This window comes from Alnus glutinosa, chromosome 14 (genome assembly GCF_958979055.1).
Source record: "Alnus glutinosa chromosome 14, dhAlnGlut1.1, whole genome shotgun sequence".
In the NCBI taxonomy this organism is placed as follows: Eukaryota; Viridiplantae; Streptophyta; class Magnoliopsida; order Fagales; family Betulaceae; genus Alnus; species Alnus glutinosa.
Genome location: NC_084899.1, coordinates 13,646,641 through 13,664,987, shown reverse-complemented (window position 1 = coordinate 13,664,987; position 18,347 = coordinate 13,646,641). Strand labels below are relative to the sequence as shown.

The following is an 18,347-nucleotide window of genomic DNA, read 5'->3' as shown; positions in this document are numbered from 1 at the left end:
CAGTTGGAACATGAAATTGCCATATTTCAGCATAATAGCCTCTCCATCCAAGATTATTACTCGGGGTTTTTGACTCTTTGGCACGAATATGCGGCCTTGGTTACTGCGGACGTTCCTGCTGCAGCTCTTTCTGCTATTCAAACTCTTCACGCCATTACTCAGCGTGATCAGTTTCTTATGAAACTTCGCCCAGAATTTGAACCTGTTCGCTCCTCCTTACTGAATCGCTCTCCGGTTCCCTCTCTTGATGTTTGTTTTGGTGAGTTACTTCGTGAAGAACAACGTCTTAGTACTCAAGTTATTTTGGAGCAATCTCATGGCAGTTCTGGGGCTGCCACTGTGGCCTTCTCTGCTCAAAGCCATGGACCGCCTAGGCATTCTCGACCGTTGCAGTGTTTTTGCTGCAAGGAGTCTGGGCATATTGCTGTTAATTGTCCTAGGAAATTCTGCTCTTATTGCAAGAAGAAGGGTCACATTATCAAGGAATGTCGTATTCGTCCCTCAAATCGTCCAGCCCAAGCATTTCAGACTTCAGTTCTTGCCATGCCTACTGCTGCTCCTGCTGCCCCTCCTGCACCAGATTTTTGCACTCCAGCAATGGTACAACAAATTCTGATCTCAGCCTTATCTGCAATGGGGTTTCAAGGTAAACATTCCTCTAAACTCTGGTATGTGGACTCGGCCGCTTCTAATCACATGACTCCTACTCATACCGCTTTGCGCCATGTTCGGCCTTATGCTGGTAACTCTGTTATTCAGACTGCCAATGGCAGCTCTCTGCCAATAGCTGCTGTCGGAGATGCCTCTTCTAAGCTCACGGATGTGTTTCTTGCTCCTCAACTTTCCACAAATCTTATTTCGGTTGGCCAATTAGTTAAAAACAATTGTGATGTTAAATTTTCTAGTGATGGTTGTGTTGTGCAGGACCAGGTAACGGGGGAGCAGATCGCGAAGGGACCTAAAGTGGGGCGCTTGTTTCCACTACTTTTACCTGTTTCAGTTTCATCTCCAGTTTCTTCTATTAAGTCTTTTGCTTGTAATAATGTTTCCAATCTTAGTATGGTGTGGCATCGTCGTTTGGGTCATCCCAGTACTCAGATTTTATCTCATGTATTGAATTCCGGTTTGCTTGGTAATAAAAACAATTCCTCTTTCTCTCTTGAGTGTGCTTCTTGCAAACTTGGTAAAAGCAAAATTCTTCCCTTTCCTTTGCATGCTAGTCGGGCATCTCACTGCTTTGAACTTATCCATAGTGATGTTTGGGGTCCTTCTCCAGTGAGTTCACATGAAAAATTTAAATACTATGTGACGTTCATTGATGATCATAGCAGATTTACTTGGGTCTATTTTCTTCGCTCTAAATCTGAGGTCTTTCGCATTTTTACTGAATTCTTTGCATATGTTGCTAATCAATTTTCTTCTTCTATTAAAATATTACGCACCGATTCTGGCGGCGAATATTTGTCTACTGAGTTTCAGGCTTTCTTGGCATCTAAGGGTATTCTTCATCAACGTTCATGTCCCTCTACTCCTCAACAAAATGGAGTAGCTGAACGTAAGAATCGTCATCTTCTTGATGTGGTACGTACTCTCTTGTTGGAATCTTCTGTTCCGTCCATGTTTTGGGTCGAGGGTATGAAAACTGCTACTCACTTGATTAACCGTTTACCTTCTCAAATTCTACATATGGAGTCTCCCTATTTCCGCTTATTTGCTAAGCAACCTAGTTATGATAACCTTCGTACGTTTGGTTGTGTCTGCTTTGTTCATTTACCTCCTCATGAGCGACATAAATTATCTGCTCAATCTGTCCGTTGTGCTTTCTTGGGATATAATGTGCGTCAAAAGGGATTTGTTTGCTATGATCCTATCTTACATCGTACTCGTATTTCTAGGAATGTTATTTTCTTTGAAAACCAACATTTCTTTCCTGTGTCCTCTCTGTCATCGTCTTCTACTGTGGTTCTTCCCTCTTTTGAAGAGTGGCTCTCAGATCTTCCTCCTATCATTTCCCGATTTAAACCAGGTATTGTGTATACAAGACGCTCCCGCCCACAGCCTCTTCCGGTCGCTCACCCAGCATCTGATCCTACCGCACTCCAGATTCAGTCCGTGGCAACATCTCCTGAGCCATTAGTTCGTCGCTCTTCTCGAGTGTCTGTACCTCCGGATAGGTATGGTTTTTCTTCTTCTAGTGCTGACAGTTCTATTTCAGCTCTTACTGCTACATTGGCCACTTTTGATATTCCCAAATGTTACTCACATGCTGCCAAGCATGATTGTTGGCGAAAGGCTATGCAGGAAGAGATTGCTGCTTTAGAGGCCAATCACACCTGGGACATTGAGCCCTGTCCTCCTACTGTTGTGCCCTTGGGATGCAAATGGGTTTACTCAGTCAAAGTTCGATCTGATGGAAGTTTGGACCGTTACAAGGCTCGGCTTGTTGCTCTTGGAAATAATCAGGAGTATGGTGTCAATTATGAAGAAACTTTTGCTCCAGTGGCTAAAATGACAACTGTTCGTACGATTCTTGCCCTTGCTGCTTCCAATGAATGGCCCCTACATCAAATGGATGTTAAGAATGCTTTTCTCCATGGGGATCTGAAAGAATGTATTTACATGAAGCCACCTCCAGGCTTGTTTTCATCTCCGACTTCACATGTGTGTAAGCTTCGTCGCTCCCTTTATGGTCTCAAATAGGCTCCGAGGGCCTGGTTTGATAAATTTCGCACCACTTTATTGCACTTTTCATTCAAGCAGAGCAAGTATGACACCTCTTTGTTTCTTCGGAAATCGAACATGGGTATTGTTCTTCTCTTGGTCTATGTTGATGATATTGTGATCACTGGTTCCGATTCTATTTTACTTGACCAGCTCAAAACTCATCTCTCGGGGTCCTTTCATATGAAAGATCTTGGGTCTCTCACATATTTTCTTGGTCTTGAGGTGCATCGTGGTTCCTCCGGCATTTCCCTCAATCAACATAAGTATGCTAGTGACTTGGTGACTACAGCTGGTCTTCAAGAGGCTTCTTCTGTTGATACTCCCATGGAATTAAATGTCAAGCTTCGCAAAGAGGAGGGTGACTTACTTGCTGATCCCAGCCTATACCGGCAGTTGGTGGGAAGCCTCATTTATCTCACCATTACTAGACCGGACATTTCCTTTGCTGTTCAGCAAGTCAGCCAGTTTCTTCAGGCTCCTCGTCATCTACATTTGACTGCTGTCCGAAGAATTATACGCTATGTTCGCGGTACTTCTGCCCGTGGCTTATTCTTTCCTGCCAGCAATTCTACTCGTCTTGCTGCTTATAGTGATGCTGATTGGGCTGGTTGTGCGGATACTCGTCGCTCTATCACTGGTTGGTGTGTGTTCTTAGGTGATGCCTTGATCTCCTGGAAAAGTAAGAAACAAGACAGAGTCTCTAAGTCATCTACGGAATCTGAGTACCGCGCTATGTCTCTTGCTTGCTCAGAAATTATTTGGCTTCGTGGTTTGCTTGCTGAATTAGATTTTATTGAGACCGACCCTACACCTCTATATGCTGATAATACCAGTGCTATTCAGATCACGGCCAATCCTGTCTATCATGAGCGCACCAAGCATATTGAAGTGGACTGTCACTCTATCCGGGACGCCTTTGAAGCTAGGATCATCACTCTTCCACATATTTCCACTGATCTCCAAATTGCGGATATTTTCACCAAGGCGCTCACACGTCATCGACATTGCTTCCTAAGTGGCAAATTGATGCTTGTTGATTACCCTGCATCAATTTGAGGGGGGCTGTCAATGGACAGCACAGCTGTCCATTATTGTTCATGTGCTGATTGTTCATGTGCTGGACAGCATGTGCTGTGTGCTGTCCTTCATGTGCTGTGGGTTGTCCATTGTTCATCAATGGACAGCACAGCTGTCCATTATTGTTCATGTGCTGATTGTTCATGTGCTGGACAGCATGTGCTGTGTGCTGTCCTTCATGTGCTGTGTGTTGTCCATTGTTCATTATTGACAATGGACAGCATGTGCTGTGTGCTTTCATGTGCTGTGTGTTGTCCATTGTTCATTATTAACAATGGACAGCATGTTCATGTGCTGGGTGCTGACCATAATTGTTCTCCATAATTGTTTATTATTCCATGTATAGCATTCATGAAATGTATATATAATAGACAGAACTCAAGGCAAGAGATAGACAAGCCATTCACATAATATTTTGTCACGTTCTTCCGAGGAATATCAGTTTGAGTCTCCAACCTCTTCTATTCCATTTCCAACCCTTAGCCCTTTACCTTCCTCTACTATTCCTATACCTTACACCGTACATTTAGCTCCGACAGCCCCAGCTCATGTGCCCCCTCCATCATCCTCACCATCCATAGATCATGCACCATCTACTGATTCTGATTCCTTTCTCGTTGCTCCCTGGAACGGTACTCATTCCTGTGTCACTAAGCATCCCATTGGTAATTTTGTTTCTTGTCCGTCTTTATCTCCAACGTTTTCCTGTTTTATTCCACCCTTTCAAGTGTTTCCATTCCTAAGACAGTCCAAGATGCACTCTCTGATCTGGGCCAGAGGAGAGCCATGGAATTGGAGATGACAGCTTTACAACATAATGGGACGGATCTTGTTCCTTTATCGGTTGACAAACATGTTTCTGGTCCCAAATGGGTGTATACTGTTAAGTTTCATCCTGATGGTTTTATTGACCGCCTCAAGGCCCAGTTGGTTGCAAAGGGCTATACACAGACATATGGCATTGAATATGATGAGACATTCTCCACTGTGGCCAAGATCTCTTCCATTCCTATATTGATTTCTTTTGCTGCCAAGCTTGATTGGCCACTCTATCAATTGGAGGTTAAGAATGCCTTCATGGTGATTTACTTGAAGAAGTCTATATGGAGCAAACACTTGGTTTTGTTGCTCAGAAAGAGAAGAGGGGTAGTGTTTGCAAATTGAAGGCATTACGCGGCAACTCCAGGATTGGGAGATGGAGATGGTGCTTTCCTTCTTCGAGCGGTTGTACTCCATTCGATTCGACAAGGAGAGGGTGACAGGTTAGTTTGGAATCCCTCTACAAGGGGCTTATTTGAAGTAAGGTCCTATTATGAAGTGCTTAGTAGGAAAGAAGGCCCTTCATTTCCGTGGAAGAATATATGGTGTGCTAAGGCTCCGATAAGGGTGGCGTTCTTTGTATGGTCTGCAGCTTTAGGAAAAATACTGACCCATGACAATTTGCGAAAGAGGAATATTGTGGCTATTGAGTGGTGTTGTATGTGTAAAAAGAAGAGGGAGGCTATTGATCATCTGTTACTTCATTGCGACACTGCCCGTGAGCTTTGGAGCTTTATGTTTTCTTTATTTGGAGTTGAATGGGTCATGCCACAAACGGTGTTGGATTTGTTGACTACTTGGGATGAGTCTTTTGGGCATGGCCTAGCTAAAAAAGCTTGGCGGTTAGTTCCTCACTGTGTTTTGTGGAGCATTTGGCGGGAGCGGAATGCGAGGCTTTTTGAAGATGTAGAGACTGTAATGGTAGTGTTAAGGAAGGGTGTGCTTAACACGCTATTTCTTTGGTTAGCGTCCAGTCTTTGCCACCTAGGTGTTTTTACTTTTGTAGACTTTCTAAATTTATTACATGTTCCTCCCTTTTAGGAGCGCTCTTGTATACTTCCCGTATATTAGGGTTACGCTCCTCTGCGCTTTATTGATGAATTTGAAATTACTTATAAAAATATATATATATATATATATATATGGGCTCAAGAAGTCACCAAGAGCATGGTTTGGGAAATTCTCCATAGTAGTAACGGAATTTGGCCTCCATCGTTGTCAGACAGATCACTCAGTTTTTCACTAAAATACTAATGTTGGGTATATTCTACTAGTTGTTTATGTAAATGGCATTGTTATTACTATAAGTGACTTTGGAGGAATCACTAGTCAGTTTTTGCAACAACCTTTCACATTAAAGATTTGGGCAAACTTCATTAATTCTTGGGCATTAAGGTCCCAATTTATCACAGAGGAAGTATGTACTTGACATCCCTTGAGGAGACTGGATTGTAGGGTGTTTGACCTGTTCAAAATCCTATGAATCCAAATGAAAAACTCAGACTAAAAGGTCCACTATGGGCTATTGTACCTCTCTGGAAGGAAATCTCATAACATGGAAACGTAAGAAGCAAAATGTAGTTGCCTGATCAAGTCCAGAAGCCGAGTATAGAGCGATGGCTCATACTGCTAATGAGTTGACTTGGTTACAACACTTCCTTCAGGAGATAGGGTTCCTAGCACCAACTCCTATACCACTATCTTGTGATAACCAAGCTAATCTTCACATTGCCTCCAACCTTTTGTTCAATGAGAGGACCAAGCAAATTAAATTAAACTGCCATTTCGTCCGAGACAAGATACTGAGTGGAGATACAGTCACACCGTTTGTAAAGTCTGAGGACCAACTTGCTAGAATTTTCACAAAAGCATTATGCAGGAGGGAGTTAAGAGTTTATTTGTTCCAAGTTGGGCTTCTATGAAACATACACTCCAGCTTGAGGGAGAGTGTTCAAATGCTAGAAGGATTTAATATGTATTCCTTCTAGAAGGATGAGCTGTCCTGGTGAGGTCTCCCCACCAGCTGCCATTCCCTTTGTCTGCATCCTCCAAAATGTGTAACAGTTTCTTTCATAAGAAGAATTGAATGGAAGAAGGGAGTAGATTTTCATTGCCATTTTCTCATCTTGCTTACAAAGAAGAAAGTTATTGTCAAATGGTACTAAATGTGCAAAACTAGAAGGTGAGATTTACAATTCAATGATGGGAGATTGGTCACCGCAAATATTTTCCCCATTGGAGATTGACTAGGTGATGCATAAGGCGGCTGTTGAGGGGTTTGCTTGATGGAACAGGAGGTCAATAGTCAATGGTTCAAATGGCATCTACTTCGCCAGTAACCAAGGGATCTACAGTGACATCATGGACTCAATTACATAAAGTGTGTGTGACTTGTGTTTACTTTAAAAAGAAGAAAAAAAGAGGTTGGAAACAAAGATTTGGTTGTCATAACAATTGTAAGATTCAGAGGTATTCTTTTGGGTACGCGAGCTTGGCTTCTCGTCTTGATAAAAATTATTACTCAGCAAAAAATAAAAAGATTCAGTGGTATTCCGTTTTGCCTTATTGGACAATTTTGCATTAAAGAAATGCCTGGACCTTCTTTCACATGTATGTAAACATAAGCAACTTGGATCGGTTTTGCAGGAAGTTGCTGCCATGCCATAAACCTATGATGATAATTTAAAGTATCCACAATCAATCCATATTTAGAAAATAAGTAGTGGCATTCGCTGACCTACATGACTATCTTCCAGAAAGATCATTAAGCAGGGGTTACAATGTCTTCTAAATATGTTTAATTTTCAAACTCATTCAAAAAATTCTGAAGTAGCAATTAGAGCATAGAGACAATCAAAGTCATACCGTAACCTCCAAAGAATAGATTACTAATATTCTAAATTAAAATTAATAGCTAGCTGCCTACTTACATCTAAGAAGCAAGCTTTCATCTGCTGCAAGCTAGTTGCCAAAACTTCAGCTTTTCTTTTGGTGCCTTCGCTAACTGCTTTCATGTCACGCTCCATAACTGCTCTAAGATAAGGTTTCCAAAGCTTATACCTAAAAGATTAACAAAAAATTAAAAAATATAATAATAATAATAATCATAAATACAGACATACACGTGGATATTTCATGATTCATCACTGCAATGCATGTTTGAAGCAATAAAATTAAACATTCCACTTTTTTGATGAATAAAATTAAACATTAAACTTTTTTTTATAGGTAAGCAATATATATACATATAAAAAAAACTAAATAAAATAAAATTAAAAAGCGTAAGAAGCCTCTAAGCATACATGAAGTATACAAAAGAAACCAAACACAAGCAAGCAAAAAAAAAAAAAAAAAAACAAAAGAGAAAACCCGCAAAACCCTACAAACAGCCGAAACACCAAGACCCACAACGCAAACCTTAAATCCGCCAAAAACACCCTAGACTACATTACATCAATAGCCCTTACACATTTACCCCGGCTAGAACGAACACCCCTAGCATCAAAGTTAATCAAACATTCTAAGTTCTTAACCTCTCTACTCCCTTTAAGCTTAGGAATAGAATAAGGATCTTCTTGACACTGACCCTTATCAATTAAAGTCAAGAAATCAAGAAAACCATTCTCATCACCCTTGAAAGAGATCCTCATAGTGTGATAGCACGCTTTTGCATCCTGCACAACCTCGAGGTACCCTAGAACCCCACCTCTACCTCCTCTCCAACACCAACCCCATCTAGATCACCCCTCTGAGAAGGATCTTGCGATGGATCTCCCATCTCAAAGGGAAATGAGATAACCTGTACTGCAGGACTCGGACCACGAAACCCCGTTGAAGAAAGCTTTTCGTCGGAGGAGAGACAGTGATTACCTCCACTGACTCAGCAATCAATACAATCAACTTTGCATCCTTCATCTTCTGAGAATACCTCAACATTGGCTTGGAATCCGACAGATACAGAGGCACCCCAGCCTCCGACATCATGGGACGTGGGAGGCGAAGCCTATCACCCAACGCTGCCGCCCCTGAAAGGTCACCAAAAATAGCTGACCCCCTGCTTGCCTTTCAAGCCTGCGAATGGTCACCGGAGAACAAAACCGAAGGCAAAGCCCCCACCAAAACAACCTGCCCAGACTCTACCGACAACGACCCAGACTTGATCGTCGGACCTGTAAAACCCCCAAGTACTGACGAGAATAGAGCAATGGCCGTCGACGACACGATTGCAGCTTTGGCGTCTACAGGCTCCTCTAAATTGGTTGGAGCAAACAACCCACCACCTTCGACATGCACAGAGAAAAAACGGATTAGCAATTGGAAAGCCACCCACGACATCCTTAGATGGAAAAAAATAAAACATCAGTGGCAAAAGACTTCACCAAGAAAGTCTCCGGGACAAAAACCTCCGATGGAACGGAAGAGGCACGTTCTAAAAACGTCGGAATATTAACAACCGAGAATCCTAAAGGTTCTGGTGCCGGAGAAGAACCCTCAATGTCCGCTAACGACGAAGACACAACCTGACCCAAATGTTCTAAACCCAAACCCGCTGAGAATGCGTCGGATCCATAATCTGGAACAAAACCCATCTTTTTGACCTTTTTTATGCTGGGCATAAAGCCCATCCTTCTGGATCTAGCCTGTAAAGGGACCCCATATTGTTCAATTTCCGTTTCAGCCCAAAAGAAGAGGTCCTACGCAAGTTCGTTGAATGCCCACCCAATCCAGCCATTCACCAAAGATCTCGAGAAGCTTCCTGAAAATCCCATCCTCCTCTTGTCCCGAAGTGTCACATTCACACTCGACATCACCCTCTATAACCTTACTCTTCGAGCACGCCTTCCTGAACCCACTACAACTTCGATCCCTGGAGCCATCAGCATGACGGACTTTACCCAAAGGACCAGAAAGAGTCCTCTCCAAAGTGAAACAATCCACATCCTACCAGACTGTCACCTACTCCAGACCCAGCAGAAGAATCTGCTCCACCTTGCTCCAAGCCACCTCCGCCGACTGAACCAGAGCCCGGCCACTTATGACAGGGTCGGTTCACGGCAAGCGCACCACCTTCGCAAACAACAAAGGGCTCGCGGCCTTTCTTGAAAAGTCCCCCACCAGAGCGCCACCTGAAGATGAAGCCTCCAACATGGCTTCAAGAAAGTCCAAAGCTTTACTCAGCTCCTCAAAAACACGGCTCCAGCCCCGCCCATCCTGGCCTTCAGGAAACAGGGTCATCCCTCTCCTATCACCCATGGCGTAGACCGCCACCTCCAAAAACCGGCCGAATCTATTCCTACCTCTCCGAACGATTGTCACTTTCGAACCCTCCATATAGGATTTAACAAAATCCTCAAAAACAGTATTACGCAACACCTCTTCCACCATAGAAACCAACCAAGCAGCGCATTGCCAGCCCAACAGAACAAACCCAAAAAATCCTTTCCTCTTTTCCACCACCCTCAGCTCATTTGACCCATTCACCATCAAGAAGAGGAAAGATTTAGCCTCCACAAAGAAACGGCTCTCCATCCCCAACCTCACACGGCAACCCCTGAAGGGGAACGCGATAGCTATGCCACCACATGACGACTCACATGGCCGCTAGCTACGGTGTCACAAGCTACCTAGAGAACAACTGACGGCACTGAAAATCCATTTAGATAACTGACATTTGAGAAGGACTTTCGGCCAATTAAACATTAAACTTATGATTCAAATGTATCCACAAGCCATATAAACATTAGTTTCCAAGTATTTCTACATTCCAAGACATTGTATATCATGCGAAGCTAACGATATCAGGTTATCAATTGTTTTTGAGTCATTGAATCTAAACATGTGTAGCTTCTCTCTCTCTCGCATGTTATCAACATTGAGATGGGGATTTTGAGTTTATTTGTCATCGAATCTAAAGTGTTTGAGCTCTTGCCATTGGAAGGTCTTCTATCTTATGTTTTGTAGAAAGGTGTACGAGCGTCTCTTAAGCTGTTATTTTGGGTAAGCTTAGTGTGGCGGACTCGTGGATAGAGTGGTGGCACTATAACAAGAAGAGGTGGCCAAAAGACTTCTTGAAATCTTCTAGATTTGGGAAGTAGGGCCTTCATCGCTCAAAGATGCCCCAATAGACATGGTTGTTATCTGGCTCTTGCAGAATACGATGGAGGTGGTCGGAGAGCCTTCATTATCTTACCGAAAGGACAAGACAGTGTGGGTTGGAAAAGTTACATACTTGAGTTGCGAAAAGTTTTATACTTTTTCCAAATGTCTTATGGCGCAAGGGTCAAAGTTTCCCCTCCTCGAAAGCCTCTCGGTCGTCTATCATTGAGTGGAGTGGACGACAGGTCATCAATTCTAGAGGAGAAGGCTCCAGCTGAGGGCAGTGAGAAAAGTCGTATGTAGAGGCTTTAGTAGGGACGGGGAAGTCGCCTGAAACAGACGTCGAACACAAAGGCAATGTGGGTTTTTCAATTTTTTTAGTACGGAGGGCAGGTGTGGTAAGGGTCGGAGGTGCGCCAAGTGCGACATCAAGGCAAACCAGTTTTTTTTTGTTGGCCATGTCAAAGGTGAAGATCCCATAAGAGGATTTAAGAATTTTTTCAGACTTACGCACACTCAAGGATTTGTTGTTTAGCCTAGAAAAGGAAGTTGAACGTTGTACGAATAGGCTAGAAGTGGGCCAGGGCATATGTAGGATTAAGATCGTACTAAAGGCTAGAGATGTGGTGGCCAAGTCCAAACCCAATGAGGGGGCCCATCCAACTTAGTAGCAGCTTTAGGCTCGAAAATTTCAGGCATCTACAATGGCCCATCCCATAGGTTTGGGATTGGGTTGAGGCAAAGAGCCCATAGTGTCGAGTAAGGCATATTCTAAGAGCTCGGGTGCGGGGTCTTGCGTTGTGGGCTCGAGTGATGGAGTGGGCCTAGAGTGTCCCTCTCAAAAATCCAAAGGCCGTGTTCTATGGGAGGGCCTAGTTGACTGCAGGATTGGGCGCACGAGATACAAGCCCTTCTTCGGCCCACTATGAAGAATCGAGCAAAGCGAGTTTTAAAATAGCTACATTTGACTAGATAGGGGCTCTTATAAGGTTTTTTGGTGGTGTCGAGGAATAATGACGAGGTTCTTATCTCTCATTTATTGTTTGCAAATTATCTCTCATTTATTTTTTGCGAGGCAAATCCAAATCATTTGCATTGTCTTTTCCTTTGTTTTGAAGTAGTTTCGGATTTGAAGGTTAATTTGTCTAAGTTAGAGTTTGTTCCTATTGGTACCGTGGAAGAAGTTGGACGTTTGGCCGGTATCCTAGGTTGTAGGGTATCTTCTCTACCTGTGAAGTATTTTGGTCTTCTTTTGGGGGCTTTGTACAAGGCTAAATCAATTTGGAAAAGTATTATTGAAAAGATGGAACGAAATTTGGTCGGTTGGAAGAGGCTTTATTTGTCTAAGGGTGGTAGGTTGATAGCGGTTAAAAGCACTCTTGCTAACTTGCCTACTTACCATCTGTCCCTTTTTCCTATCCCCTCTAGTGTTGCTAACTGTATAGAGAAAGTTCAGCGAGGTTTTTTGTGGGGTGGAGTTGGAGACAAGTCTAAATTTCATCTTGTCAATTGGCCCAAAATATTCACTCTCGATTTTCGATTGTGATTTGGGGGTTGCAAATTTGATTCGGTTTAATCAAGTTTTCTTGGAAAAATAGTTATTGCGTTTTACCACGGAGAGGGAGGCTTTGTGGAGAGTGGTGGACGAAGCTAAATATGGTAGCATGTGGGGAGAGTGGTGCTCCAATGAGGTTGTTGGGTCCTTAGGGTTAGGGTTAGAGTTAGTGTCTAGAAAAACATTTAGAGGGGATGGGGGGTTTTCTCTAGATTCATCAAGTTTGAGGTGAGAGAAGGGTCTAAAATCATGTTCTAGCATGATTTGTAGTGTGGAGACCAACCTTTGAATGCGGCTTTTCCGAAGTTGTTTGTCATTGCTTGTTGTAAAGAGGCTTCGATGGCAAAATATCTGCAGTTTATTAACAATACTCTTCAGTGGAATATCACTTTTTCAAGACCAATGCATGATTGGGAGGTGGAGTTGGTCTCTTTGTTCTTTAACCTCTTACTCTCTCAAGTTGAGAAGAGGTGGCGAGGATAGAATCGGCTGGATCATCTCCAAAAGACAGACATTCAAGGATAATCCTTTTATAATGCGCTTTGCCCCCCCGCGAGATCTACTTTTCCTTTGAAGAGCATTTGGAGAAATAAGGCTCCTTCGAGAGTGGTGTTCTTTATGCGGCAACGGTGTTAGGGAAGATTTTAACTTTGAAAACCTAAGAAAGTAGCACGTCAGAGTGTTAGATTGGTGTTGCATATGCAATAAGAACAAGGAGTCCATAGATCATCTTCTCCACGACGAAGTGGCTAGAGATTATGGGTTTCAATCTTCCGTCCTTTTGGTTTGAAATGAGTTATGCCTCTATCCTGGCGTGCTTGAGAGGTCAATTGGCAAGCCGTTGTAGATCAGTAGCCTGGAGATTGGCTCCTTCGTGCATCAATTGTTTTTCAATGTACCTATTAACCTGTCAACGGCAAATTCTCTACACTGCATTTTGAGTTTGGGAACCCCCATGCCTAAACATGCAACAATGATAGATGGAAAATTTGCAAGTAAAAACTGCCTTATGATTTACGAAGTCAAATTTCATCATCCAATATTGTTATGCAAAGCCACATCCAATTTTTATAGGTGTTTGGGTGTGTACAGACAAACATATGCACATATGTATTTATGCTTACAAAAATACACTTCGATGTGGTAACATAGAGCTTCTATTTTTGTTTTTAATAAAGTGCTCTAGAAATTTTTTATCAAACACCTTGCTAACAAAAACATTTATTTTGAACCAAAATAAATACAAAAATGATCACAATGGTGATGCAAAGTCTCCATAACACATCAACATTGATAATATATGTCGTAAAATAATTTTTTTTTATGATGAAGAACCCTTCCAAAGCAGGGTCATTTCATGTACACATCCCTGTCGAGTAAACCTTGGACCAACATACCAAGCGATATTTGAACTTTTCGTTAAGCCCACCCCATAAGAAATAATGTTGAAGCTTCTCAACACAGTTAGCAACACCCACAGGGAGAGAAAAGAGGCACATTAAGTATGTAGGTAGGTTGGAAAGCGTGTTGTTGATAACGGTAAGCCTACCATCCTTAGACTAATACATCATTTTCCAACTAGCCAACCACTACTCTATCTTTTCAATACCATCGTCCCAGATATGTTTGGCCTTATAGGAGGCTCCCAACAGAAGACGAAGATACTTTAAAGATAAAGAAGAAACCCCACAACCTAGAATCCCAACCGACCCATCTACATTATCAAAAAAAAAAACTTCATGATGTCCTCTTTTAAAATAACCAAGCAAACTTGGAAGAACGCCATAAAGTAACCGTCAGGGCCCGACGCCTTGTCACCATTCTTAGCTTTCACAACCACCAACACCTACTACTCCTCAAAATCTCTCTCCAACGAACTCGCCTCTGCCTCATCGATAGAATCAAAAGAAAGACCGTCCAACAAAGGATTCCAACTAAACTGCTCAGTGTACAACTCATTATAAAATTGGACAATGTGCTCACTGATCTCCAGCCGGTTGGTTGAAATTGTACCACCAATCAACGAGTCAATGGAATTCTTCCTTCTGTTGGAGTTAGCCATTTTGTGAAAAACAAAAAACTTTGTGCACTTGTCACCCTCCCTTAACTACAAAACCCTAGATTTCTGCCTCCAACTAACCTCTCCTCCATGAGAGTGGATCTTCCTAACTCGCTAACAATTTGTCTTCTTCATTCTCTCCTTAGCACCTAAGGCCCTCTCTTCTTCAATGATATCAAAAAGACGAAACACTTCCAAAAGGATCTTCTTCTTCCTCTCTACATTGCCAAACACCTCCTCATTCCATCTCTTTTAATCAACTTTCAAATCCCTAAGCTTGCTAACTAAGATGAAGCTCGAAGAGCCTTCAAAATGATAAGAGCCCACTACTTTTTCACCCTTTCCACAAAATCCTTAGACTTTAGCCACTTGTTTTCAAATTTGAAGGACCTAGTACACATTAGAAAGTCACAACAGTTAAGGATGGTTGGAAAATGACCCGAACAAAGTCGAGGAAGCCTCCTCTGGGACACACCAGGAAACTGGGCTTCTCAAGTTGGAGAGACAAAGAATCAATCAATTCTGGACCAAGCGGGTGATTCCCAATTATCAACATGTACATAAAAAATCATCATGTATAAGATACAAATGCACCCATTGAACTTTGGACCACACCCTCACGCTCTAGCCCATTTTTATTTGTGTTCGTGTGGGGAGAGGAGCGGAGAAGGGAGGGGGGAAGTGTCATCTGAGCTAAGACTTCATTGGCTCGATAATATAAAAAATATATATATATGCATGCACGCGCGGATATTTTTCCATTTATGTTAAAGATATCTGTTAGGAATCATGCAAATAAATGTGTCTAGCTATTTTAACAAAAGTCAAATCATAAGCATGCTTAATGTATTAATTTAAACTTCTTCCTTCTATTGACGATTAATATGCCACACAACACCATAACAGGTAAACATAACATGCAACACTACAAAGGATAGATTCCATAGTCAACCAGTTTAAAAATAATAATTAAAAAAAAAAAAAACGAAAACTAAGTCTGAGATAAAAGCAAATCAAGTGTTAAGGTATTATTCTTAAGTCTTAAAAGACAAAAACTAAATTACTTACCCCATGTCATCATATCCCATAACCAGTGCCTCACCCTGAAAATATAATAAACTCCAAATTAATGTAGATTTTTTTTTTTTGATAAGTAATTGCAAATTAATGTGGAATTATTGCTTTGTAGAAAACTGCAAAAGTACGGTTTCATGCTCTCCAATTGATCAACTTATCAACGTTGGAGTTTACATATTTGAAATTATAGAATAAATAATTAAAGGACTCAAAAATCAAAAATATTGTATGAAACATAAGCCAAAAACACATACTTCTCACATTATTCTTTTAGGATATGGTATTGTGATTAAAGGTCAGAATGGATTCTCCCAAAGGATATGATCTCTAAACCCCAAGTTCCTGTTGTTGTCCTGACCATTTTGTGATTACTTCTCCAACAAGGAAATTTTGCTTGAGCTCTATAAAAAAGAACTCAATGTAGACGCTTTCGTGTGTCTAAGGCTCAGATGGTTCTTGCCTAATGGCAAGCATGTTTGAAGGAGTCATTTACATCTGATCTTCTGTCTGACTTATGACGCAGTAGTTCCATTAGAAAAAATTATATTGTCCCCTTCTCCATTTTTTCAATCTCTTTCTTTTAACTCTAACACCAAGCTCTTGACATTCATCCTTTTCTACATTTGATGTCTCATTTCTGATGCCAAGAATAGTTGTTTGTTAGAAAGGGTGGCTCAGTAGGCATCAAAAGCATTCAAACGCTAGTCCATTGTGCCTTGGGTGGTATTTGGTTCAAAAAGGACACCATAACCTGTGAATGACTGAAGCTACAAATCAAGAAATACAAATTCTTTGTTTGTTCAATTCCTATCCCCTTGAATGGCCACATTCAAATTCTGTTCTCTCTCTTTAAGAACTTTCAGGCTTAGACTTGGTTTTTTATTTTCTTTTTGTGTGTGTTTTTTAGGGTTTCTATTGTACACTCGTGTACTAAGGTTGTGCCCTTTTCTATTTTTCTAATAAATTTCCTCTTACTAATTAAAAGAAAATTTTAATATTGTCATCAACCTTGCAATCAAGACAGAAAAAATTAAGGGAAGAATATAAAAATAAAATCTCAAATTAACAGCACTTGTGTCAACTGCACATATATGAGAAATGTACAAATAAAATCCCACCATAATGTCCCTTGAGCCACTTTTCAGAAAATGATAGCCCTCGAATTTACTTCATTATTTCCTAGAAATTTGATATCTAACCAGCTTTGTAGCACAACTATAACCGGGAAATAAACTAACTTGCAAGAATGGCTGTTGGATTTACTAGGACTATTTGAGAACTATAGATAAAGTCTCAATTACTCAATTCTAAACTCTAAATTCTATTTTAAACCTAGCTACTCCATTGTACCCATAAAAAGAACCAACAAATGTGTTAGGATACCTGAGCAGATTATCATAAGAAGATAATTAGACATGAAAGCACAAATGAAATAACATAACAAGTATGAGCCTTTGAACTTACTAGATTAGTTGGCGAGAAGCGAGTGTTTGAGTCCTTCGTTGCATAAAACCGATCAAGCAGTTTTTTTATGTGATCATGCATCGTTGCATCTGTACCAATGCCCTCCTACATTAAAAATAAATAAATAAATAAATAAATAAATAAAAATAATAAAAAAGAGACTAAAGGAGAGGTAATAATTTAGAGTACTGATTAGCTAGTGAACAGCTAATCCCATTTCAGACCATAGGAAATGAATACCAGAAATAGTGTAGATTAAGTATCTATCTTCCTCACCTTGTCCATACAACTTAGCAAATCAGCTTCACTCAGAAGTGGTGGTGGTCTAGTAACTCCTGAATCTAGAGTCAACGATGTTGGCATAAACTGTAACACAACCAGTATCCATGTAACTAATTTTGAGATGCATACACAAGCTAAAGCAAAGCTTGACCTCAAAGGTCAGAACATAAAACTGTAAGATAAGACCTGAGTCTTCTTTGGAAGGCACAGAGAAAACTATATACAGTACCCAAAGAAAACCACAGAAAAAAAAATGGATAAAGCTAGCATAAACTTTAGACGAGTTTAAAAGTTTCAATTTAAGACTACACAAGTTTGAAGCTTCATCACTCCATATTGTTGTTCATGCTCATCCTACTAATATTATACACTTCATTTCATGAGGATTACTACCTCATTACATCCTTTAAGAAAAAGAATATATGAAGAGATAAAACATATATACATATAAGAGAGAGAGAGAGAGAGTAAAGGATGAAGAACCTTAAAACACCATGCCAACTCTTAGGGAGAATGAGGAGTCTTTCAATGAGACCATAATATAACAAGTTGGGACACCAGTCAACCCAAAATCTTAAGCCTATGGGTTTGAACCCAACTATGTTATATTAACCACTCATACTTGTGACATCTTTTCAATGGGAAACTCAATCTTTTTACACTCACACGTGTATATTCAACAATCTCCCCCTCACGTGTGAGTCCATCACCACATTGCTACACTCCCCCTCAAACGGAAGCTTTTTTTTCCAATCTTATGCATCGTCTCCAAGATCACTTGTGGGTTTACCCACGTCATGCACCTTTGCCCCTACTACAAGGACTTTCGTTTGTGCCCACACCATGAACCATTGCCTATTACCCCAAGGACCCTTGTTTGTGCCTACACCACTCCACCATACTACACACCAATTTTCTTTGATACCACTTGTTTGCAAGATTAACACCTTGGAGAATCTTTTGATGACACCATAATATAGCATGTTGGGACACTACTCAACCCAAAAGTTTAAGCTTATGAGTTTGGGTCCAACTATGCTATATTAACCACCCATACTAGTGACATCTTTTCGATATAGAACTCAATCTTTTTACATTCATACGTGTATACTCAACAACAACAGAAGAAAACAAAATAATAATCATGGTCAGAAGTAATCTCAATTACTTCCGAACACCCCACCCCCACCAATT

The 18,347-nt window shown here is 41.0% G+C and overlaps 1 protein-coding gene across 2 annotated transcripts in view; it reads right to left on the bottom strand.

Moving 5' to 3' along the window:
- The window catches only part of LOC133857241 (DNA topoisomerase 3-alpha), a 91,481-nt gene that overhangs the window by 48,934 nt on the left and 24,200 nt on the right, over window positions 1-18,347 (bottom strand). For both annotated transcript variants that reach the window (XM_062292432.1, XM_062292434.1), the window contains exons 12-15: window positions 17,148-17,237; window positions 16,872-16,976; window positions 15,399-15,433; window positions 7,551-7,680 (exon numbers count right to left, since the gene is read on the bottom strand). In XM_062292432.1, coding sequence (XP_062148416.1) covers window positions 7,551-7,680; window positions 15,399-15,433; window positions 16,872-16,976; window positions 17,148-17,237 — 360 coding nt within the window. The remainder of the gene's footprint in view (window positions 1-7,550; window positions 7,681-15,398; window positions 15,434-16,871; window positions 16,977-17,147; window positions 17,238-18,347) is intronic.